The 25531-nt window shown below is 39.1% G+C and overlaps 1 protein-coding gene across 1 annotated transcript in view; it reads right to left on the bottom strand.

The window, feature by feature from the left end:
* The window catches only part of CALCR (calcitonin receptor), a 60455-nt gene that overhangs the window by 19062 nt on the left and 15862 nt on the right, over window positions 1-25531 (bottom strand). The window contains exons 4-6 of the mRNA XM_042817424.1: window positions 21192-21304; window positions 16810-16901; window positions 9070-9196 (exon numbers count right to left, since the gene is read on the bottom strand). Of these exons, the coding sequence (XP_042673358.1) occupies window positions 9070-9196; window positions 16810-16901; window positions 21192-21304 (332 nt within the window). The remainder of the gene's footprint in view (window positions 1-9069; window positions 9197-16809; window positions 16902-21191; window positions 21305-25531) is intronic.

Raw genomic sequence — 25531 nt, 5'->3', positions numbered from 1 at the left:
GACAGAAAAGCAGGTTCAGTAGTGATTCTGTTGAACAGAGCAATTCACAGAACATGGGCATTTAGCTCTGTTTCAATGTTTGCAATGCAGCTTGTTGCTCTGAAAATAGAAGATCATTGACAGTGCAGCTAAAAGAATTCAGATAGGATGAATATGAAGGACTGTTGTTTTTGTTTTTGTTTTTTCATTTCATTTCTTCTGCTTGCCACACAGAGCAAAGCAGTCACATAGTTTTTCCACACTGTCTGAACAGTTCCTACAAAATATGCTGAGAAAGGATAAAAAAAAAAAAAAAGAAAAAAGAAAAGAAGAAGGATTTGCTGTTTTCAGTGAACTTTTTGAGTGAGGGAGTAACTAACTACATGAACAAAGCCAGCCCTTCTGCAACTTTTATCTGTAGCTCAATACTTGAAATACAGAAAGCATACTGCCTGAAGACGAACCATCTTTGTTTCCTGAAGAACAATACACCTAAACTTAATTTGCTTCATTTCCTCAGTATTTCCTTCTTTCCTGTGCCCTCCACATGAACTGTCACTCGTGGCTTTAAAAATGAAATTAAGCACCTATGTTTTAGAGTAATGGCTATGCAGACAGCTCATGACTCTTTTGAGTAATGTAATCACTTGCTATGCAGTAAGTTATAGACTGCCATTGGCAAGACATGAAGGATGCGTGTGATTAGTACTTGGATCCACATCACATTAATTTAAGAACTAATCTGAAAAAGTTACCGTGAACAGTTTAAGCACAACAATGCACTGCAAAGAATTATGCTGAATTGCTATCAATCAAACTACAGTGAAAATCAATCTTCACTTTGGATGAGCTAAAAAAATTGCAGCAGGCTTCAGCTGTGGTTGAGTGCTGCCATGGAAATAAAGTGAGTGTTTTTCTTAGATCAGAGCAACCTGTTGCTGATGAGAACTGGAGTCATGTGCGGTGTGAATAAAACATGGCAAATGTAGCCACACATCTCAGATTACGTTAGCCTTAGCTGGGAAAACTGCAGGACTCTGAAGTTTTGTGAAGAGCTTATTCTTATAGAAACAAGTAAAATGAAATTGCAAGATAATACAGGAGCAAATCTTTGAGCACTTCCATGCTTGATAACTTGGAGATTTAAAAAAAAAAAAGGTTAGATGTTTTGTCTTCAGTTGAAGTTAAATACATTTTGATGCAAGCTCTTTCTGTCATTGTATCTCATACAATATGCAGTATGGTCAAATCCAGGATTCAAAGGATTATCACAGCACTAATACTGCTGCTACGAGCACTAGAACTCATGATGGAGAGTAAAATGTCATCAGCTCTTGGTCTGTGGGTGTGCACTTAAGCTGCAGGGGAAAAAAGGAGCCAAATAATAGAACATGGTCAGGCAAGAACAGCTCCTACCTAGCAAATCTTGCAAAGAGTTTTGTAAATCATGTAAACACCTCAGCTGCTGTATGAAATGAAAAGTTTCAAAAGGATGCTGGAATCACTTTGTGGAGAAGAAAGAAAACAATCAATCTCCTTTCAGGAGCAGGCCTTTGTGATTTTTTTCAGGATTTATTGGTGCACTATAAATACTGCTAACATTCCAGGCCTATTAGGAGGGTCCCAAAGTTCCACCTGTCTATGCAGGATTGTGCAATTGCATGGCCATGCTGCTGGCATGCTGCTCTCCTTGGCTAGGGCACAGCCCCTCCTCACAGGTCGCAGACTCATGCAGTGTCTCGAGTTGGAAGGGATCCATTAGAATCACTGAGTCCAACTCCTGGCTCCACACAGGACCACCCAAAAATCAGAGCATATGACTGAGAGCACTGTCCAAATGCTTATTGAACTGTGGCAGCCTGGGGCCATGACTACTGCCCTGGAGAGCCTGTTCCAGTGCTTGACCACCCATTGGTGCAGAACCTTTTCCCAATCCCCAGCCTGATCTTCCCTTCTTTTCCCTTTTATTTTGTCTTTCTTTTATTGTGGCACCAAAACTGTACACAGTACTCAAGGTCCTTACATGCCACTTCCCTGCTAAACTCTCCCTTATTGTCTGGCAGGGAGAAAGCATCAGCAATAATGCAGAATTAAATAAAAACCAGAATACTGCCTTCATCAAAGTAACAAAACATAACATCCACTCCTAATTGATTTTGAGCAGGTCTTTCTACTAATTCAGTCAGAATAAGCCTAGGTTTTAGCAGAGGGAGGGCAACTCGCCCAGATCCCTGTGTCTGTGTTCCCATGATGCTTCCGTGACTGAAGGGCCACAGGCTGGAACTGGAAGCCCTGGTTTTCACAGCCTACCCTGCCAGCTCCACAGCGCCTGGCCCATCACCACTGGGGCAGGATGCCTGGCAGTGTGCAAAGTGAAACCTCTCCTCAATTGTTCTCCATGCACTGAAGTGCCCCAGGCTGACATTTGCAAGAAATAAATAGCTAAGAATAGGCCAAACAAGGTTATTAGTTTTTGGCCAAGCCACCTACATGGGACATTATTATAGCTGTACATTTCTCTGTTTAAAGGGAAATAAGAGTGTTTGCCCTCACTGAAGATCAGACAGAGTGGGCTCTCTTCACGTCTGCAGAACCCCCCTGTGCACACAGCTCTTCTCAAGAAGAGGTTGTGCTGCTCCCCACAAAGACCAGACAGGATTTATTCCAACTCAGTTTGAAGGCAATAAAATGCATTCTCAGACATTCTTAGCATGTTTAAGGAGTAACTTGAAGTTTGGTTATTGACCTGCCTTATGCGTTTTTTTTCTGGTTATTAGAATGCTTTTCTATGAAAATATTCTTAAATTCCCAGTATCCATATGTTACACAAATAAGCAATAAAAGGACTTTCCAGAGCAGGACAGTGCTAAGCATTGTAGCTGTAAATCATGGACTATCAGAACGTCATACCATTATACAATATATCTACTGTGAGTCACCCATTAAACTGTGTTCCAGTCAGAAAGCTGGCATGCAGGGACTCAGGCTAAGATTAATGTTTTAATATACTTTTAAACCATTTGCAGAACAAAATGTACACAGTTGCTTAGAGGGTTCCTAGGTTTTGTGTTACGAGAATGCAAAATATGAAATTAAGCATCGAGGGATATTTTTAACAACATCCCTACCCATGCCTACACTGTGAGAAGAAGCCAGCCTGGAATTAGGCATCATGGGCAGTGATTTACACAGCCACATCCATACACCCCAACCTCCCAGCTGCAGTCACTGTCCTGGGGCTGCAGCCTAGAACCCAGCAGGATAGGGCTGGAGTCCTACGAGGTCCATGTGGTGAACCCAGCATTGCAGTAAGCAGGGAGCAAGGCAGGGCAAGGTACAATTTCCCTGTGCTTAACTGGTTTCATCAGCTGAGGCAAATCTCTAGTGGATCCACATACCTTGCACACACAGCCAGCAAGTGCTTTGCTATGACAATCTCCTGTGAAAGCCCTAATGGCTTCTTGTGGTCACTGTGGCCAGGTAGGAGGACTTCTGGGTTAGATGGTATCAGCAAGATGTATTACAGAACAGCAAGATTTCCCATCTGGATGCTCTCTGGTGCCATGAGCTTAAGGAGCTGCTAAACACACTGTATATTAAGAAGGATGTCCTAGGAAACAAAATCAGGAAATCTGAAGAAGGTGTTAAATGGGACTGGAGATGCAGAGGTTTTTTTGATTTTGGTATCAGCTGTTCTGGGTGCTCACTTCTCACTGCCACAGTGGCAGGACCTGCAGGGTCCACAGACAGTGGAGGTATGTAAAAATGTAGAAGCATGACAGACTTTTCACAAGGACAGCTGAATCTGCAGTTTGGTCTCCATCCATGCTGAGACTGTAGGTCTTCCTGGCCTTTCTTGCAGAAAAGATGCAAGCCTCAAACCTAAGAACAAACCCTAGGGTCTGAGGCCTTCAGCGGCAGGACCATGATGCATTTTGCAGTACAAGATCCTTTCTGAGGGAAACAACACTCCCTCCCAAATAAGAGGCCACATGTTGGGAAAACACTGCAGAAATAATATCTGAAGAATCTATGGAGCCTGGGTTGTTTTGACATGGAAATATCTTGAGTCTGGGCTACATGAAAGCTATTGTCCTCCCCTTTGAGACTCTGTGTTGAGATACTCGAACCTACTAAGAGATACTGCCTTAAAAGAAGAGAAAGCAACTGCGATTTATAATTTCTGAATTATTCCTAAGGAAAGGAAAATGAGGAAATTTGTCCCAAAATAAATATTTAGTATCTTAAATTGTTTTTCCTTCCCCCCGAGGCCAGCTGTTAATTTGATGGTGTCTTACAATTGAGAAAATAACTGGAATAACTTTGTTGTGGAAGCTCAGATCTTTCTCAGAGGCGGTGGCTGGCTGACTTCAGACCAGATATAGTTGTTCCATAAAAACCACAAATGTTGTTCGCAGGAGTGTAATTTCTGAATGCTGTGAACATCCTTTAATCATCCATACTTCATCTTCTGGGCATGGCAAGGCACATCACATTAGTGAATCTGACACCACCAGAATTACACAGTGCTTTGTTTTCTCCATTACTCTGAGAGTTTTGAGGATATAAACAAGAATATAAAGACCTTGGGAAAAAATGATGGGAATTACTGCTCTGTTTCATGCCATTTAGACACTGACAGCTCTGTCTTAAAATGAATGCAGATATTATTCCAGCCTGAAAATTTGTCAGAGTTCTGCATTAATCTCTCTGAATTTCATTGTGGGGAGAAGACTTGATTGTTCTGAGGAGTTTTGAATTCGTATTATACTTCAGAATATCTTTCAGTCATCTCTTTGGGCTTGCACTGGTTGCAGAGATCCCTGTAAGTATTCTACCTGGAAACAGGAGGAAGAAAAAGATGTACTAAGATGAAAACCTCCAGAGATTCTTTAAGAGGGACAGGAAAGTTCTGGAAATAGTTTAATGAAGAATCAATTTAATTTGACAAGAACAGAGCCTCCTGAAGCTCAACCCTGAGCATAACACAGGAAACAACGCTAAGGATCAAAACACACTTATCCTTTGTGGAGCTCCATCCTGCAGCTTCCCAATGGGACTGCTGACAATCGTCGTCCACAAAGACCAGTATTTTTCCACTTATCTTCCCTGGTGTAAGTCATGGATCTCTCATTTGAAAATCTATATTTTAAAAGGCTAAGGCTCTCTCAGCCTACATCAGAAAGAACAGAAAATAGCAAGAGACAAAAATTGGTGCAATAGTGCAAACACTGTTGCTGAAATGCTGTGAATCTCCTCTGTGTTCTTGTCTCTCATACCCTGTTTATTCCTTTGAGAATAGGGCAAGCCAACAGTGCTGTAACCCCACAAGTCACAATAACTACTTCACAGACTTATCTTTCTACACAACTCCTTTTTATTTCCACTATTCTACTATAATAGGGAGGAATGCCTAATATGCCTGGGCAGTCAAGATTTTCACTTGAACTAGTCAACGGTGAGAATTTTTATAGTGCTCTAGTCTCTATGACAGTACTAATTTTTTTAAAAATATTACTACTACCATGACCTTGCTTTACTCATTGTAATGCTAATTTGAAATGCTTGGGAATGGGAGGGGGCTACATGTTGCTGGCCCTGTTAGATGGAGGAAGAACAAGCTGCACCAGCAGGAAGAGTGGCAAACTAGTTCAAAATCTTTGAGGTTTATCTACAAAAGGAGGCAAGAAGGTTTTCAGCATTCCATATCCCATGTCTACCTCAGCAAGAGCTAAGTCCACACAAGGCTTCCAGGAGCTTCCAGTGGAGGACTGCTCCTTGCTACGGGCTCCACAAAACTGCAGTTGAAATTGAATCTTTCATACCGCACAATGTCAGAAGTAAGGGAAAAACTGCTATATGAAAGATGAAGGGGCTAGAAAATGCCTGAAGAAAGCAGGTAATCTCTCCACTAGAACAACAAAGTGATAAAAATACAATAAGATCTCTTGAAGCTTTTCCAGAAGCATTTCTATCTAATTACTGAGCCATTACTGACTTGGGTCTCATTTGCAAACACTGTGGTGCCCACAGAGTAGATCAATTATTCAGTTTCAATTATCAGTTTCTCATTAGTAGAGTAATCCCTCTAGTCATTAGCTGTATTTTTCTTTATCTCAGCTTCTTTATCTCAAGTATTTGGTATTAAAATTACTAGCCTTGTGAAATAAGAAAAAAATGAGAACTACAGATCTGATATGCAAGGCTATGTTAAAAGATTAGGCAGCAAAGTTTTATTTTATTTCTAGGCTTTTTAACAGTGAACATAATGTGTTGTTCACAGACAACTCTTCTTCTGCAGGTCGTTCTCAAAAAAGAAGACACGCCTTCCTACAAAATCTGTTTCAGTGACAGTATAATTAATGCAGTTGCTAATTCATATACAAGATGCAAATAATCATCTTTACAACAGTTTTCAATACATATATACAAATATTTGTGCATGTGTTCCTGCTCTTTTTCCTGCTCTTTTTGTTCAAGTGCCCCAAACCTTCTTTTTTTTTTTTTTTTTTTTGCTCCTTCTTATATGGCCATCTAGGCTCACATTTTTCTCTTCCATGATTTCAGTTCCAGATAAATCTTGTAGAGAGAGACAGAGAGAGAGAGAGACAGAGAATTAAATAACCAGAAAACAGAAAAAAGAAAAAAAAAAGGAAAAATTTGAATTAAGATGTGAAAGGGTTTGAGTTACCGATTTACACGAGTAGAACAATCAAATCTTTGCAGAAAAATATATGTGAGTAAAGATGCATTATGATATCTCCTAGAAATGACACTTCGGACTTTCTCACACACTGTATTCAGATTCAGGGAAAATGTGGGTGTCTTGATGTTGGGGATGAAATTTCTCTTTTGCTCCTCCTGTCTTTTCTCTTGGTTATTTAGCAGAACCTTCTTTCTTCTTTGCAAATGATATGGATTTGTTGATATCCTCATAAATATGTATTCACTGTAAGTACTTTTCCCTTGACATCGCATATTTAAGATTGGCTGTGAAACTTTAGGCAGAAAAAAAAAGCAGGAGCTACTGAGGTGGAAACACATTTATTATTTTGCAGATTAAATACCATGAACTTCACCTCTGAGTGTGGCCATAAATATGAGGTATCTGTGACTCCAAAATTCCTTGCACACTCTTCAGTATTTCCATATATATATATTTGAGGTAGGAGCCACACACACAAGACTGTCAAGCTCAGAAGATGCACAGGAAGAAACTGGATAAATGCAGCACATTACAGGAAGTCACAAGTAGCCGTCTCAAAATGGACTCAATAAAGCAGAGTATGGAGCAGGTGTAGAAAAATACGAACTATAAAGTCTTCATTTTCGCTGTTAATCAGCACCAAAAACAGAATACACTTTCTAATGATGTTGGCAGACACGTTGGTTTGGTCTGAACACATTACCTTGCTACCTCCTTTGAGTGTACTCTCGATCCATACTTGACTACAGACCAAAAAGACGAGATCCCAGCTCCTCTTCTCCCCAGATTTGTATCTCAATTCTAGACATCAGTTCACTGCTGAGTCAAACACATGCAAATTGTGTTTGGAAGAAGAAAGTGAAAAATAAGGCCTTTGTTCATCAAAGCAATTAAGTCAGTATGTACCTGAAGAGGTGAGGCCAGGCCAACTAACTCAGCTATACTCAGCTGTGCCTAACAGTGAAGGGCACTGGCTTGGCCAACTTCCACATGCTGATTTCTTCGGGATCAGAGTGTATTCATCCGCCCAGGCCATCTCTAGGAGGCCTGGAAGTTGCCTGCAGCTGTGAAGCTCTGAGCCACAGGTGACTGCTTATGGCAATTCTATAGAGCCCGTTGCCATCGCAACCTAGGTGAGCTGATGCTCAGCACCCCGCTGTCTGTCCTGTGGCTATGTGGCTCTAATGAAGCCTCTGAGAGCTTGTCATTGACTTCACTGGGGTCAAGATTTCACTCCAAAGATGGATCTAGCCCCAAGGCACTGGATACAGATTTTTAATGAAATTTTACAGGACAAGAGTTCTTGCTGTGGCTCAAATTTTAATTTAAACCACTTCAGATAATTTACCTCTGCTGTCAGGAAGTATCATTCTTAACCCCAAGATAAAGATCTTACTTCCATTTAGGTGCTATACTATGTGCCAGCATTGTATTTTCAATTATCAAGTGCATTTTCACTGCTTCTCTTGCACAGGATATGTACTATGCAGTAAGGAGGAACAAAGTATGATGTTTTAATTACTCTTTTGCTGTTCTATTTTTTTAACCTCCAGATGGTCTCTGTGACCGGTGATCTTTTCTCTAGTCTATATATTTCCTGCTTTAATTAGCTTACTCAACTGGGAGAACATCTGAGAGACACATGATTGGATAAAATAAAAAATTGTTATTAGCACAATTGCTTTCACAAAATTAGAAGCAGATAAATAGTTGGGGCCATAATTGAAAGCCCTTACTAGAAGACAAGCTGATTGGTGTTGTGACAAAACCTGAGAGATTCCCAGGCTTGAGCTAATTTTGCATGAGCCAGGACTGCAGGAGCAAGGCAATGACTCTGTTAGCATGATCAGAGCTGGGTAACAGATCTGCCATGCATATTTATCAGCTGAGGGCTGGCTCAGGTTGTGCCGCTCTCTGATAGGACTGAACTATTGCTATTGCTCTGATTTACCACTTCCTAAGAAAGAACACAGCAAACAGATTTTTGCAGGGGGAGAGGAGGGGTTGAAAAAAGTTATATCCCTCTTCATCCTTACCCTTCTCCATCATGCATGCTTGTGAGAAATGGCAATTGGGCGGCCCAAACATCTGTCCTTGGGGGGCTTTGCTGGGAAATGCCAAGCAGTTGCTGACAAGATCTGACACAAAAGTGGGGATCTGACACAAGTTTGTTCAGAAAGGCAGTCTGGAGCAAGACTGAGGCTCTTCCCTCTTGTACCAAATTCAAAGCTTTTTGCTGCTGGATGAAAGATCTGAGCAAGGTCAATTCTGAGAATCTGATTGCTTCGTGCCTGGCTATCATTAACTGGTGAATGGGCACGCCTCGTTTTGATGCAGCCATAATAATTTTATTTGAGTGTAAAGATAGAAAGAAGGATACTTACGGGATCCCTTTTCACAAGGCCTGGGTTAGGAACAACGATGATGAGGTGGGCAATGGTAAACATGGAGTTCAGCACGTAAGAAAAAAACAAATTCTTATGCAGTGTTATCCTTTGACAACTGAGACTCCTGAAAAATATGGAGCACACGTTGTAAATTATTATTTTTCTTCTGAAGTCACTTTAACAAGCTCTTTCTGGCAATAATTTCTCAAGAATGCCTTTTGGCAAGGCGTAATCGGAAAACACATGCCTTGCATTGCAGCCGTAACCTCTGACAAATTTTTTTGCTTTGTTTTTACACCTGTTTAGTAGCACATGCTTTTTAGCCATGTTGCAAAGAGCCATCCAGCTACATTCTCATCCCTTGATGCTTTTCATTATTTCATGGTAATCGAGATATTAAGTGCTGAAGCAGAACCCTGAGAATTGTTAGATACACAAGTAGCAAAAATTAGAACCACTGCTTGATAATAAACTGTTCCTTGGAGACTCAAATTCTCAAATATTCTGATGAATATTATTTCCTGCTTTAGGAATTGTTGGTGAGAACATTGTGTAGGAATCCCCTTAAATTTCAGGGGGATTAGGGTTGGTATCCTGCATGCCTCTGACACCAGCTGAAGAGGTTGTTTTCCTGCCCAGAGGGAGCAGCAGCATGGGGAGGGTGGTGAATATCTGCTATGGAGGGTTTCAGAATTTCCCAAGGTTACAAAATTCTTGCACAGCTAAATCATGACTTCAGTTTCTATCTTGAACCATCTGTCCTTTCCAATTCCTACCAAAAATCTTAGGCCACCCCCTTGGCTACCCCTGAGCAGAGAACACCTCCAGAGCTGATTACAGAAAAGTGGTCCTGAAGATGACAGATAATGATGTTTGCCCTCACTGATCACTGAAATAAAGCTGGTGAAAACTGCAGGTAAAGGAACAGCTAAGACAAGCAAATATTTCTTCCTGCTGATGCATGTAAGTCTTTCACAGTCTGGAGCTGTGCACTGGCTGTGAGTTTTAGCTGCTCTGTACATGGAGGTTAATGCAGAATGCACTTTTTCTAAAAACAGAGAACTGCTTTCTGCTTATCTGTTTGCTTCCTTATTTATTTATGTATGTATTTATTTATTTTCCTCCTTGGTGACCTGCCACATATCTTTAAGTTGTTTTTACACCTTTTCTGTGAGCTACTGGATGGAAATCTTCCTTTAGCTTAGATTGCCTTGCTGGCTATGGTCATCATCATCCTGAAATTCTCACTACTTTTGTTATCTACTTTACCCACCAAGACATCTTCTTTGTTTCAGAATGTCCGTGAGATGGAGGCCCCTGGGGCTAGAATGAAGAGTATCTCTTTACCCTAGTCTGGATTTTATATTATTTTAGCATTAGCTATTGGCAGCTGTTGAATACCAGATATGGGGCTAGGTGCACCTTTAGTTTGACCTCCTGTAGGATAGAATATTGGGGAAAACAGACTATTCTTTGGACTGACCTATTCTACACTGTGCTATTGTGCATATTTTACTTGTATTTGCCCCCATCACAAATCGAGCCTAATGTTCCTCTTCTGCTCCTCTGCACTAGAAGTGTTTGTCTGGTCCTAATTCTTTCCTTCTCTCCATTCTCTATCATTACACTTTGTCTGTGCTACTGGCATCACTTATTTTGGGACACTACCATGTACACTTCACCCTCTGTCTTCTTACAGTTCTGATAACATACATCTCATCCTCAATAAATCAAGATTTGCCCATCACTTAGAGCAGTCTCTTTGGTCATGGCCACAGAGATGCAGATCCTTGTCTCTCCAGCTGCCACTCTATGTGGCTACAAGTATAGATAGTCAGTTTTATGTGATAGTCTCTGCCATACATGTGGAGTTCCACTTTCATTCCTGTCATTCCTCACATTCCTGCTTTTCTTGGCTTTTCCCTGACTTACTTCTCTATAAAATTGGAACTACCCTTCCAAATATTTTGCTCTATCTGCTGTCTAAGCACTTTGCTCTGCTTTTCATCATCCTTCCTTCAGTCTCTTAAACTTTTCTTCCTTGATTACAGCTTTCATGTTAATGATCGAACAGCATCATGAAGTGCATATTTCTCTATTCTCACTTAATTACCTGACCCTTCGTATTTTCCATTAAAATGACAATGGAACCTTCCTGATTTGGTCTGCCTTGAGAGGAAAACTCCTTTTGCCCAATCTTCTCATCTTTCTCTCTTTCTCAGCATCTACACTTATAATGGAAAGTTTGGCTTCACTAATTTTCAGCTGCACTCATGGTCCAACTTGTTATCTTCTATACCTCCACCTTCCTTTTCCTATTTATCTCTTATCTCATTGAAAATTTGCCAGCAATTCTGCCTGGAAACCCTCTTTTTCAATTCCAATCTTATCCATCTACCCATCTTGCCCTGCACATGAACCTGTGCACAGCAGTTTGTGATATTCACTTCCTAGCAAAACCCAAATTCGTTCTACCTGCTGGTTTTGACAGTCACCACTGGTACTCTCCTTCTCTGACCCTCTTTCTGGCTCTTCTCCAGATTCCCTAATCATTCCTTAAAGGTGTCTTTGAAAGATGCCCGTCCTCCACTCAACTTTCTGTACGTTCCCTATTCAGCTTTATTAATCACTATGCAAAAAGGCACGACTAAGCTAATCATCCAGACCTAAAATTCCATCTCTCTTTATGTCATTATGATTCTATCAGTTGTGTCTCTGACTTTCAGTATCTCCTATGATTTGCACATTTGTCTCTCATTTTACTTTTCTTTCTATGCTTCCTACACTTTCTTTAACAGAGATAGGACATCCTATTCACACACAAGCACCCTTATTTTTGAGTTCCTACCCCCAATTTTCTATTGCATTTATGATATTGATTCCCAGGGCATTTTTCGCACTATTTTCTTTCTATTCTGTGAATCTGTCACTGTTCTTCAATCACGGACATTGAGAGCACTGATTTTCACACCCAGTCAGTTATTTTCCATCTCCTGGAGATTTTTTTAGTTTTCAAATAATTATTTTCATGCTTTCTACCACATCCTCCTTGGAGAAAACTCTCAACAAATTTCTACAACTGATCCTTCCATACATTATCCTTCTTCTATTTTCTGTAAAAGCTTTGCCAACAATGGTACTGGCAGGTACATTCACAACACAACATCTATTGTTCTCACAGACATAAACTTACTATACTCTTCAGTTATATTTACAAAAATATCTTTGTTTTAATAATTAAACGGGAAGTGATTTGGAGTCAGGTATCCCTTTTTTCCTTTTTATCATTTTCCATAACAATGGAAGTAGTGTTAAGATGCATGTAATTGTTGGGCACACTGCTTTATGAATATTTGTTTCCTATCATAAATAAATATTGCTTATCAATGCTCACCAACACTGACTCAATATTTCTTTCCAAAAGTACTGTATCTGGCATCTATGATGCCAGATAATTATGAATTTAGATTTTTCAAATTCAAAGGAGAATAACCTCTGGCAGGAAAGACTGCTTATATACGGGAAGAATTTTTCTTCACATTCTGAAACAGAAACCTCTGTGAGCTATTAACTGACATGTCTACGATCAAAGGCTACTGTACAGCTCCGAAACCATCTCTTACATTTGACTGACTGTCTGATTGATAGCTTGCCTTCTGTTGAAGGTCAAATAATCTATCACTGCCATATCCAGATGGGAGAAGACAGCTGAAGGTAACAAGAAGACTGCTCCCATACAGCTTTACTCTTACTTCCTTATTATTTTAGTTTGGTTTCTTCTTTGTCCTCTCATCTTGTAGCAGTTTGTTTTGATCCCTTTTTATACTTCTTCCTGTAATATTTGTGTTACAAATTACTAATCGAAAGGAAAGGATAAGCAGAGGAGAAGGAAAGAGGGAGGCATACTGCTGTCAGGAAGGCTGTTGTCAGATGAATCTTTCAGCATGGCCTGGGAATGTCAGGATTGAGCTGTCAGTGATTCAGAACTAACACTGAGTCAACCTGAACCTGCCTTCCTCACTGCAAGGCCCCAGAGGTATAGAATTACCTTTTTGGACCAATTGGGTTAGTCATTTTAACCAAATCCTGTCCAAACAGCCACAAAGAGCTCTGGAGCCTGGCTAGAAGATTTCAGATCCCAGACTTCTCAATGCACTACTGTAGCTGTGGTTTTGCTCTATTTCTTAGAAGAAATGGGAATTCAGCAGTTCATTAGACAATCTCTAGCTACCTCTATACCCCATTAACATGATATCACAGCCACTCATCAAATTGATCCTCTGGAAATTACCAGCATTAATAACCCATATTTTTTATTCACCCACTTTGAGCCTATAATCTTACAGGTTCCTATTACAGCTTATGTAAAGTCCAACTGTTGCACTTCCTGTTTCATAGGTTTCACATATTACTAAGCATGCTCTTTTCCAAGACACCTTAATCTCATCCATGGTGAACTTGTTCAGGGATCAGCAGCTGAAGTAACTGGGCAGAAGATTTACATAACACTACTGAGACAGTGTTTACTAGAAAACATGCAGTCTGAATATATCCATAGGTCTATGAATCCAAACAAAATATAAAAGTCAGTCCTATCACGTTTCTGCTGTGCTCCAGCCGGTAAAAAATATTTGGAGCCTGACTGAATTCAATCAGAATATCCAGGTCCCCTTGTTCTCTGACTCATGACTTCTCACCTGAGTTATGGATTATCTCAACCTCTCTTCTGAAACTACATTACTTCAGTATTGGTTACTTTATTTTACTCTCATTAAAAATAACTTCGTTCTTCTATTCTGCCATAGAAACACTGTTTTCTGTTTCTCTGCATTTTCATGTGGAGCTACCACTTCCTGACCATCTCCAAGAGGAATTCTGTCCTCTGCCAAAAAGATGCAAAAGGCTCAGCTATTCTCTTGATTTTGTTGAGTGGAATGTATTTGGAATAATTAACCCATAATATTTGACCTGTTAACAGATATATTTCTCAGATTTGTACATGGATTTATCATAAGACATAAGGAGTGCATTTTCAGAAAAGACTGCAAAGGTAATATAAATCAAAGTTGAGGCCAGAAATAGGCTGAGGTCCCTCATGTAAAATTTGAGTTAAATAATGCAGGGTCTTTGAGACTATAATTGCTTTAAGCACTGGAACAAGTATTTGGGGTCTCATGGAGCAACTTTCACAGCAGACTGTTAAAGACAAAGTCAAACTACCCCTTGCTCTCTAAAGGCAGAGGTTCAGCAAGATCATCTTTTTAACCCAATTTTCTACAACTGCTATATACATTTAAGCAGGAGTTTTGTGTTTGCTATGTAATGATGGGTTCTATAAATCTTCGTATTTCTATTTGCGGCCAAAACATGCATCTTAGAAGTTCAGTTAATGAAGTTGATGGTATCTTACAATCCAGCATATAAAGCACTTCATGTTGTACCGAAGTTACTCAGTTATGATGCAACACATTAAATCTACCAAGATACTTAAGAAATGCCATTTAGTGCTACCAAGATACTTAAGAAATGCCATTTAGTCTAGACATACAAAACCTCTGTACTACAGGAGTCATACAAAATGTTTATAACTAAATGGTTGTGACAGAATACGCACTGGGTGTACTTCATTCTGATTACTTGGACTTACTGGTGACAAAATTCCAATGATTACAGAAATACCCTTTGTTTTAAGTTACTGCTACAAGATTAAAGAATAGGAAAAAAAGCCCTTACAGACTTTGAAATTCCAATGTGAAAAACTGCGTTCATGGAGAATGAATCCAGCTTTTTTTTGAAAACAAAGCACATATGAATTCATGATTTGGCATGAGTGGGAAAGTGTAAATTTAGAAACTGTTCATAATTCACAGTTATTATCTTGGTCACTAGGATCTGAAAAAAAATGTATTTGGTGTATTTGTTATACTTGACTACCAATTTGATAGATTAGATGGGTTCGGGGTTTTTTGGATTTCAGTTTTACAGAAATGTCAACCAAATAAAAAGAAATAATTAATTGTGACCTATCTATAAAAGTCATGCTCTTTTGTCAGTCTACTGGGAATGTAATTAAGAAGGTCTAAAAGTACTTTATGCTTTTGGATTACATATATGCCTTTGACCTTCTGAAACAGATTGATGGCTACACAAAATAATATCACATAACTTTCTTTGAAAATGATGATAAAGAAGTGAAAAATTGTATTTTGAATGCTCATCAATGACTTTAAAAAAACTTGGTGCTAGTCTAACACAGGCCTATTTGTGTTCTGACATAATCAACAACTTCAGCTTCAAAAAATTTTTTGCAGGCTCTGAAAAATATACTCTTTATAATAACAACAGTGATGGAATTCAATTGCTATGGTTTACCATTATTGCATAACTACTCTTTCTTCATTGCTGCATAGAAGATTGTGAAAAAAACAGTTTGTATCTAATCAACTCAGAAAACTTCTCTTGTCCTTTTAGATTACCTTACAGCTATGTTCAGATATATTCTGCAGCTGATGAGCACTTCTCTATCTCTGGTCATGAAGTAATGGTCTTACCCTCTGACTGCAAATAATGGATGCACCTTTGCTGAAATCAGTAAGATAATACAATCCCATTCGGGTCATTTTTCCAAAGTATCTGAATGGACATCATAACCCCAGTTTCTGAAGTCCCAGAAGCTGGCAGTTTACAGTAACCTTAAACTGACACACCTTAAGAAGATTGCTTAAAAGTTTGGAAAAGAATATATGTTATGCAAGTCAGCATAGCTCTGGATGCACAGTAGCTCATGGCCCTGTCCAGCAGTTATTCTCTAATATTTTCTCCACAGTAATCTCCCTGTATCATGTTTACACTGCTACTGAGAAATCCTCTTTGGCTAGAGTGTGTTTTAGATATGTCTGGATACCTCAGCGTTTCGTGTGATTTAAAAATAAAGAAATAAATGGAGCCCTTAATCTGCTAGAAATGTACTGGCATTAGTGTCTTTCATTTATCAGCAGTTCCCTGAAGTGAAACCAGACAGTTTGTTCCTCACTACTGATAGTGTCTGAAACCCTGACTAAATGTCTGAGGGCAAATCTGAGCTTCTACTTCTCCCTCGCTGCTGTAATAAACAGTGTGCAAACAAGTTCACAAAAGTACAGTATGCTGAAATGCATACCTGAACTCCCACAGCGTAGCTGCAACACTTTCAGTGAATATCAGTTTAGTCTCCTTGAAAGTTCTGATATAAAACATTACTGTTTTTCCTTTTAATGAAAATGACTGCACACTACTGTTAGATGCATCCCTAGTGATGAGTTCTGTAAGCACCTACATATGTCATGTCAACAGATCAGTCCCTCAGCAACTGATGAGGGTATTCCTGTCCTTTGGGAGATGGGAGGTTTCAAATCACTGCCACGTGAAGTCACTGCTACTTCTACGGGCTGGACATGCTCTCCAAGGAATAACAGGCAACTGGTAAATGAAAGGCCTTAACCAGATTTCCAGTTACACTATTTCCCTATGGATGGCACTTTTACATCACTTTGAATAATCTATCATCATAATTTTGGCTGCACACCATTGGAAGACGTCCCAGTAGAGAGAGAACCCCGTGCAGATGCTTTTTGTCCAATCAGTATCATATAAAAAGGCACTCGGAAGAGCTGGCCATGTTCCCTTCCAAGCTTTTCTTTAATTACAACATGAGATCCCTCATGGAAAGAAGAAAGAGTGTTTGTAAGAAACACTTACTTGAAATAGAAGAAAATTGCCAAGGAAATCAACAGGGATGTTATAGACAAAGCATGGCCAACGATCGCCATATAATAAAGTATGAACGCCATCTGAAATTTAACAAAAAGAAAAGGCAAATATGAACAATTTGCAGGCACCCATTATTTTTTCTCATTGAGGAAGAATCTACAAAATCAATCTATATTGCATTTCTTTTTTTTCACAGCTTCTTTTGCAATATTCTTTTCATAGCAGCAATACATTAAATAGCATAACACAAGGTCTACAGACAAGATAAGTGTTTCTTACGTAAGTTGATCTTTTTTCTGCTGCACTGAACTCATTGGTAAAATCTTTGCCTAAACTATGCATAAGTAAGTTTTCCAAGCTTTAAGAGAGCACAGCAGACATAATGCATATGGATTTTCAAAAAGACCATGGCAAGTTTCTACTCTAAAAAAATATTGAACAGGATTGGAAGAAAGTTTTTATAGTCCAAACCATGTTTAAGCAGCAGGGAGTAAAAGCTTTATGGACACTTCTGGATGGAGACAAGTCAGTTAGGTGACCTCAGGAAAGGTATCGGGGCTGGCTTTTTGTTTAGTGTATTCATTAATGACGTGAGGACTGTTTCCAGATCATGCTTTGCACTTCTAGAGAATAGTAACAGACTTTTCACATAACTAAGAGAGAGGACAAGAAGATACCATGCGAACTTCAACAAAGACAAAAGCAGGGACAAGTGATATAAGCCCTGCCTACAAAATGCTAAACTTCAAACTGGCAATCAAATTCAGGACCAAGATCTTGGAGTAATCATGGTCAGGTCTCTGAATTTCTAGCTCAATCTGTAGCGTTAGCCGAAGAGTCAAGAAAACATCAGAGATAACAGGAACAGACATGGAGATAGAACATCCTTTTGTCTCTGTTTAAAACTTACAACAGACATCTTTCTGGCCTCCTCACCTCAAGAAAGACATAGTAGAGCTGGAAAAGGTGAAAAAAAGACAACTGAAATAACTGAGGAGGTAGAATGGCTGTGCTATGACACATGGATGCAAATTCCAGGATTCTCCAACTGGAGAGGACAAGTCATTGATGGCTTATGACTAAGGTCCAGGAAGTCATGAAAGCAGTAGGTGAAAACTATTCAGTAGAGGTGAAAACTATTTAGAAGCTCCAACCACATTTCAATAAGACACCCCACGGCAATTCTGATTGTGACACTAAAGTGAACTTCCCTGTTGAGCAGCTAGATAGTCTTATTATCATTGTAAAAACTGTGTATGAACAGATGACCAGGAATTCACTTTACTAATATTGTCAAAATCTACAATAGGCCTACCCATATTTCATGTGCCAACAGTGAAGCAAAATCACGGGACAGCACCTTGGCATCAGAATGCTGCAGTATTTAAATGCCATACAGGGGTCTTAGCTAAGCTCTTAAGCATCATCTAGCTGTCAGAACACTGTGGGAGGCTAATGGCATGCCAACCTCCAGTGTTCCATTTTTTCTGAAAGCACTAATATAATATCAGCTTGTCCTGAAAAATGACTAGATAGGAGGTTCTTCTGCTGGGTTTATTTTCACCTCTATTTCATTTTTCTTTTGTTATGCACGGGCAATTTTCCTTTTTCAATGATTAGATGAATTTTTTATGACCACTCTCCTCTATGAAAAGCTCGTAAGTACCTGTGCAGCATTTTGAGTGTGGTTTCTTTGTTACTCCTTCTTAGCATCTTTTGTGTGCTTTAGGCAAAGAAAGAAAAATTAAGGGAGAAGACGTTTCATGCAACTCTTTTCATTTCAGGCACATTCAGCTAATATCTGGCATGTTTCTAATTGATTTCTGTAGTCCTGAGTTTTGCCAATCACATTTTTTTGGCATTTCCAAGCCAACAGAGAATTGCTGTTGAAAACAGGTAGGAATAAAATTCAGAAAACAAAGCTATTGTTAGCACAGACATACATCTTTCCATCTAGTTTATTCTTCAGAGATTGTACGACTTCAGAGTCAGATCCTGCTTTCATTTACCTAAGAGGTGTAGTGGCCTCCTTTGTATTTACAACAAAGTCACATTTACACCATTCTGGCCATGTAGACATGATACAAGTATCACTCAGCATGCACATAAACTGGAAAAATTCTGTATCTCCTGCTTTCCTTCCACAATGACCAACCACAATATTCTAGTGACTGTAAATTTTTCAGAAGTTTTTTGGTTGTTCTTCTTTCGGAGAGCTCCAGCAACCCCAGAAAAGGCAGATCAGAGTGTAGGGAAGATAGATTTCTGAATATGGAGAAACAGGAGGGGTTTTTACCTATGTGCATGTGTTATTTCTTTCACTGCATACTAAGTGGTGGCTATATGATACTAGAGTGATACAGTTTTAAAGCCTGAATTTAATTTAGAGATGAATTTTCATAGTTGTTTTGTTCATCTGCATCTGCCATATACAACCCCCAGCAAATAACAGCTGTAAGTAGCAAAAGGTTCCAGGTAGCTGCATGCAAGTCTGTGTGCATCCCTAAGGACTTCTGATGACACAAGCTCTCTACCTTTTAGCATACAATTGCTAAACCAGTTCAAAGGTATATCTGGGACTCTGCATAGCTTTTGTGATTATTCCATGTAAACTTAATATGGTAACTGTTCAAAAAAGCTTTCCACGTATAACACTGAATATGGATCAGAGAGAACTGACCTCTCAGGTAATAAAGCTTATGGTCTATTACTGCACTTTTAAGAATCAGATGCGATTTGTTTTTCAAGTGATTCATCTCCAAAATACAAGTTATTATTTCCAATTAGCTTCAACGAGCAATTAACTATTTTATTAACCTCTGCACTCCTTGAAATGGCAGTCTCTGATGGCCCTTCTAATACACAGGGCTTGTAATGACTCACCAAATTTTTATTTTATGCACTTTTGTGCGTTTAGAACACTTGAAATAGAAACACTTAAATGCTCTTCTTCCCATGTCCCTCTTTAATTCTTCTCTTGAGGAAAGAATTCTCAAATAAAATTATCTTCTACTCAGTTAATTAGATTCTATATAGATACATCAAAATAATCTAGAAACAAAGCACACTCCTGGTTTTTGAAGACTTGGACTACAGGTCATAATCCAACTTGGTATTTCTGTAAAGATAGATTCTTTCTGCATTTTCCATTATTTTTTGTTTCAGAACAATCTCAAGGGATGTATAATTTTCCATTGTGTTCTATCTGCACTGCACTTGAATGATATTCAAAATTCTTCTTCTGGAAGGCACGGGTAATAGGCAACAGAACTACATTTTTTGCCTCTCTATTTGGGCCAACATCTGGAAAAATGGTATTTTTATGGTGCTTGCATTTAATGCTTCTGTGAGTTGAGATTCTTACTATTACTCTATCTTTGTTGCATAGGTGAGCCGCACTTTAACATGATGATTCCTCATGCTGCAAAAACTTTTAGAATTCACCTCCTGCCTAGGCCAGTAGACTTTTCCAAGGTTCTTTTTGCTGGGTCATTACTAAATATAACCACCTACGAGTTTTTGGCTGTATTATAAAAGATCCTCCAAGACAAACCCCAAATCAATTCACTTTCTGACTTTCCCTGCCATAATTCCAAAGAGTCACAAATTATTCTGTCACAAATCTGTATTCAGATTTTCCTGGAGCTCCATTCACAGTTGAGAAATATGTTTATTTTCATGAGCATACCTAAATTCTTTTTTAAAAACTTTTCTCAGATTTCCTTTTCCTTTCTTTTGTTGCTTTCTGACTTGGATCTCCTTTTTCAGCTTAGCAACTCAATTTTGGAAATATTGATTCAAATGTTTAATTTATTAGTGTAAATAGTCACACTGACTTCAGTAAAACAAATATAAATGTGTTCAGGTTTGTGGAACTTTGTGGCATAATGGTATCTTCATAAGAGTTTCTATTCAAAGGGAGTGAGTAAAGATGATATTCTTTGCTTATGAAAATAATCTTAACCTATTCTAGGATTTCCAGCCTTACTAAGAAGTTATCAACAGCTTGGAAGATTCTGGCTACGGAAAACAAAACTGAAGTTCTAAAGGATCCTTTTATAACTGTTGGACAGTCAGGAAAAAAAAAAAAAAAAAAGGAATTAAAAAATGCATTTGAAAAATACAGCGAAGTTGGTGAGCTACTGTTGAATTGCAACTAAATCATCCAGCCTGTAGCAAACATGTATTAGATCTAATTTAGATCTAAGAATTCATGAAGTAATTTTAATAAGTTAAAATTAGGAAGCCAATGCTATTCAACTCCTGTGCAACAAACAAAACTAAAAGATGGAGATGATTCTGACCAGTTTCATATGTGCCCAGCCAAAAACTGTTCCAAGACAATTGCTGTCTTTTTAACTGTAGCATACCTTCAATTTTTCAGATGTGAATGAGTTGCACAGAGTGTAGTTGGACCAAGTCCGATTGCTCTCAGGATGGCGGAACCAGTTTCCAGTTTCATCACAGTATTTTGAAGCTCTTTCTGATGGTAAAGTGCAATAATAATTATGTTAGCTTATTACACATTAAAAACACTTTAAAGAGAATTACTGTTTGGAAATAGAACTCCTGTGTAACAAAATCCAAAGGACTTTCAACTTGTGAGAATAAAATACAGTTTCCTTTGTTTTTTAATTAGAGATTTATCTGACCCCACACTTGTTATTTATCTGTCTCTTGTTGGTCTTGAATGAATGCAATAGAGTATATATACCCAACCTTCACTCAGATGCAATTATTTCCAAGTTAATAATTCAGTTAAAGAGGCTGTTGAAACTTGCTCAAACTGGCAATCCCAGTCAGGTGCCAGTATCCCTCCACAGACACTAATAAATCAAGTCTTGGGGTAGGGTTCCATGTTTTACAGGGAATAATTTAAATATTAGTTAAAGGTGATGTGTAATGAAAGGGCAGCAAGCAGTACATTAACTGGAGCTCAGATACTGGTGTCAATAGTCCCAACATCAGCGGTGTGTCTGTGCAGACATCTGGAAGAGTCTATGCCAGCGGTGGCCAGGATCACTGCTGATTTGCCCCTGATGTTGCAACCATAGAGATAAGCAGGCTCTATGCTTAAATAATCTGATGTGTGTTTGGCTTCTCTATGCAACTCTGTCACAGGTGACTCCAGCACTCCCTGCAGTGCTCACCCAGATCCGTGCTTTGTTGCACGTGTCTTTCTCTTGCAGTAGCAGCACCATTAGGATATCTCAGGGGAGTGTCTGGAAGCAGAAATGTGTGCCATGCAGGCATCCTCCTGGCTGCACCTGCATTTCTGACTCAGAAATCCTAGATGCAGGGGTGCAGACAGTCTCTTCTAATCACCTGTGAAGTCTTGGACTAATTGCTTTGGCTTTCCCCCAAGTGTTAGCCATAGGGGAATCAGTGGAAAACTTGCCCATGTAACAAAAGTGGCTACAATCAGAAGCTTAAATTATTTGATGTTTTCTTAGAAAGGACACAATTGTTTATGTATAAAATTTGCAGCAGTTTAAGTCTGACTTCTTTTGGCAGACTAAGAAGTGTGTCTTGACGTCTCTTTTTCTATTGTAGCTTTATGATTTTATTGACCCTTTGCATAGGTTAGCAGCATTTTCAATCCAAGTACATTTTCAATTTACTTTTAAAGAGCCAATTACCATTTGAACAGACACATTTTCATTTCTTTCGTTCAACATTTGTGTTTCTTTTTCTTAGTCAGATCTGATGATTAATGGCTCTAGTAACTTGGAAGATTCGTATTCCCTCTCTTTACATGCTGAGAAAAGCAGTTGATTGTACTGGCAAGGTAAGTGTTATGTGAACTGAGTTATCTTCCTCTGACTAGACATGCACTTTGTATAGCACTACTGCACAAAGAAGATGATCCTCCAGAACACAGCATACTTTTGAAATTACCGTGAGCTTCAAATCACTGATTTGAGGGACTTTCTGAAAATCAATACGTGCATTAGCAATACAAAGAGGAACAGTACATGCTATCTCAGCCTTCCATCACTGCAGCTTGCAGATAATCTCAGTCTGCCTGTATAGCAATGTTCTCGTTGTACTCTTTGCCAGATATTATCTAAAGCTGGAAAAAGTGTTCAGTCATAGATAAAAGATTAATGGTTACTCTACCATGGAACACAGTGTACAAACATTGTACCTGCTATCCCATATACTGTGCAAAATGAGTGGCTTTTGTTAATATACTATGGAGCATGATGGTAATACCATCTATCATCTCTGCTCTTTAATGCCTAGGTAGGCACGCTGCCTAAGTTTAATGTGACTTTTGTAAGTCAGAGACAAATCTGTTGCTTCATAGTTTTCCTTGAAGCCAGATAAACGCAAGTGATTCTACTTTGCAAGTTGCCACAGCCCACTGATTTCCTGCTGTAATGCTATCAGGAAATGGAACTAGGAGATCAGAATTCCATGACATGGGTTCTGTTATCGGAAAGCACAACTGTGATACACTCACTAAATATGATATGTGTCTTTTCAAAATATTTAATTAAAAATATTAGCTAGATTGATAAAAAATGTGTGGGCTAAAGTTTATGATACAGGGGACAGTTTTTCACATTTCTGCTCACTGCTTTTGGTAGATCATAAACAAAGAGGATCAGGTTAGGCACCTAGGTGTCCCTCACGTATGGTGCCTGTGAGATGCAATGTGTTTAGTCAGTGGGACTGGCTGTTGAAGAATTTTCACAGTGTTTGTCTTAATTTGAAATTTGAAACTTGATATGGGGGCAATTACACTACCTTCATACTGTCCATACCAATAACTTAAACTGGTAGAACATATATTCTGAAACTCTGATTTTACGAAGAAATGAAGCTCTGAGTATGTAATCCAACCACTGCTCTCTACTGCAAGTTCTTCTTTGAGAGCCTAGTATTAGGTGCATGATTGGGAACCTCGGAACATGTTGCATTTCATACTAATCAGAACAATCTGTAGTAAGCCCTGAAAAAGTATTCAAGTGTATAAGGATCAGTAAAACAATATTAGCAAGGGAAAGTGGAAACGTATGCTCTAAGATGATTGAAATACTCCATAAACACAAATTTTTAGGCTCTATCCGTATGTTGTCAGCTTGGATAGGGTACACTATTCAGAATGGAAGAATGGTGGCACTGTGCGGGATTATCTCATCTGACTTCGGCTACCTTAGAGTTAGGCATCTTCTCAAAGGCAGTTGTGCAGGCTCTTTGTAGTCAGCTAAAAAGGACAGACACTTCAAGAGCTGCCTGAGAAAACTGGGTGAGAGAATCCTTGCTACAGTGGCAGCTTCACTGGAATATTGAGGTGTCTAAAAAGATTAACCAATAATAATAGTTTTGCATGTGTTACTGCTTGTGCTAGCAATTGTGCTTTTAGGAATCAAATTCTCATAAAAAGCAACTCAGACATTTAAATGTAACAAATATCTTAACCAGTAACAGTGGAATAAACATGAATACTCTATCAAATAGTCCTTTTACAATTCAACTCTATAGCTAGCAGATGTTAAAAGAGTCTATTCCGATTATTTTTTTTATTGTGGAGTTATACGCTGGAAGTAAAAAGAAGTTTCCCTCTGTTGCAATGCATGCTCAGCACATACCAGACACTGGATTCTTCACCACTATTTTGACTGACCTGTACAGTAGTTAGTTTTGCAGATGATGGAATAGCTGATACTTCTGTAACATGTTACTCCTTACTTACCTCCCCAGTAAAATATTCTAGAAGAAAATTTTTTGAAAATGAAAAATCTGAAAAAATACAATGGAAATCCCAGAAAATTCCAATTCCAGTGTCCTAGAAAGTGGAGAGTTCTCTCTATCATCAAAATGCCTTTTTCTGCAAAACTGGAGTTTTTAGAATAAAGTCAAGTTATGCACTATGGGAATAATAAATGTTTACAACACAGCTGCTGAAATGCTAAGCATGACAGAAATACACAGAAGAGCCGGGGACACCTGCCATGGGCTCCTGTATGTTGCCGCAACAAGGCACTCTGCTGAGTTGCCAGGAGCCCAGGATGGAGTGGTCAATGAGAAGGGAAAGCTGGGACTGGGAAGCTGCTTAGATTAAGGATGCCTGAGGAATGGCATCCCTGCCTGCATGGAGCCACAGCTGAGACCCAGAGGGTCTCTCTCTCTCACTGTTTTGTGGAAGTGATTGCTCATATGCAATGACTAAACCTCTCATCTTGGCATCCAGCTCTACTGGATGCTCTCAGCATTTTGCCAGCTGTGAGAAGGGTGTGCCTGTGTCTATCAGCCCCATTCCCTGTGGTCAAAAGTGTCATAGTAGCTAAATCCAAAAGGATCAGCAAGAACAAACTGATCTGCTCACCCTTCCCCTGCATGGGGGACTTGTCCTGATTACCTTATTTCTTCAAAAATATGTTGTAAGAAAAACAAAATCTTTCACAAACTGTGCTGGAAGTTTGTGAAGGGCACTAGAAGGGCACCAGAAGAGAGCAAGGTAACTCACTTCTACATATTCCTTCTCTCAGAGCCACACGAAGAGTTACAAGTAATGGGTCTAGAAAATGGATCCAAAGTGCAGAACTGAGAGGAGCTCTGCTAAAAGCAGCCTCAGATTGTGGACTCAGCTTCTTCTCCTAACCACTGTATGTTGCCGAGGAGAAAAGGGAGTGAAAAAAAAAACCAGAAGGTAATGCTCTCACAATGTAACTCATCCATCTAGCTGTGCTGCCATACATGG

This window comes from Centrocercus urophasianus, unplaced genomic scaffold (genome assembly GCF_019232065.1).
Source record: "Centrocercus urophasianus isolate 14NV4802_14NV808 unplaced genomic scaffold, USGS_Curo_1.0 seq_16, whole genome shotgun sequence".
NCBI classification, from domain to species: Eukaryota; Metazoa; Chordata; class Aves; order Galliformes; family Phasianidae; genus Centrocercus; species Centrocercus urophasianus.
The sequence above is the reverse complement of the archived record's forward strand: the minus strand, read 5'-3'. Positions and strand labels throughout refer to the sequence as shown.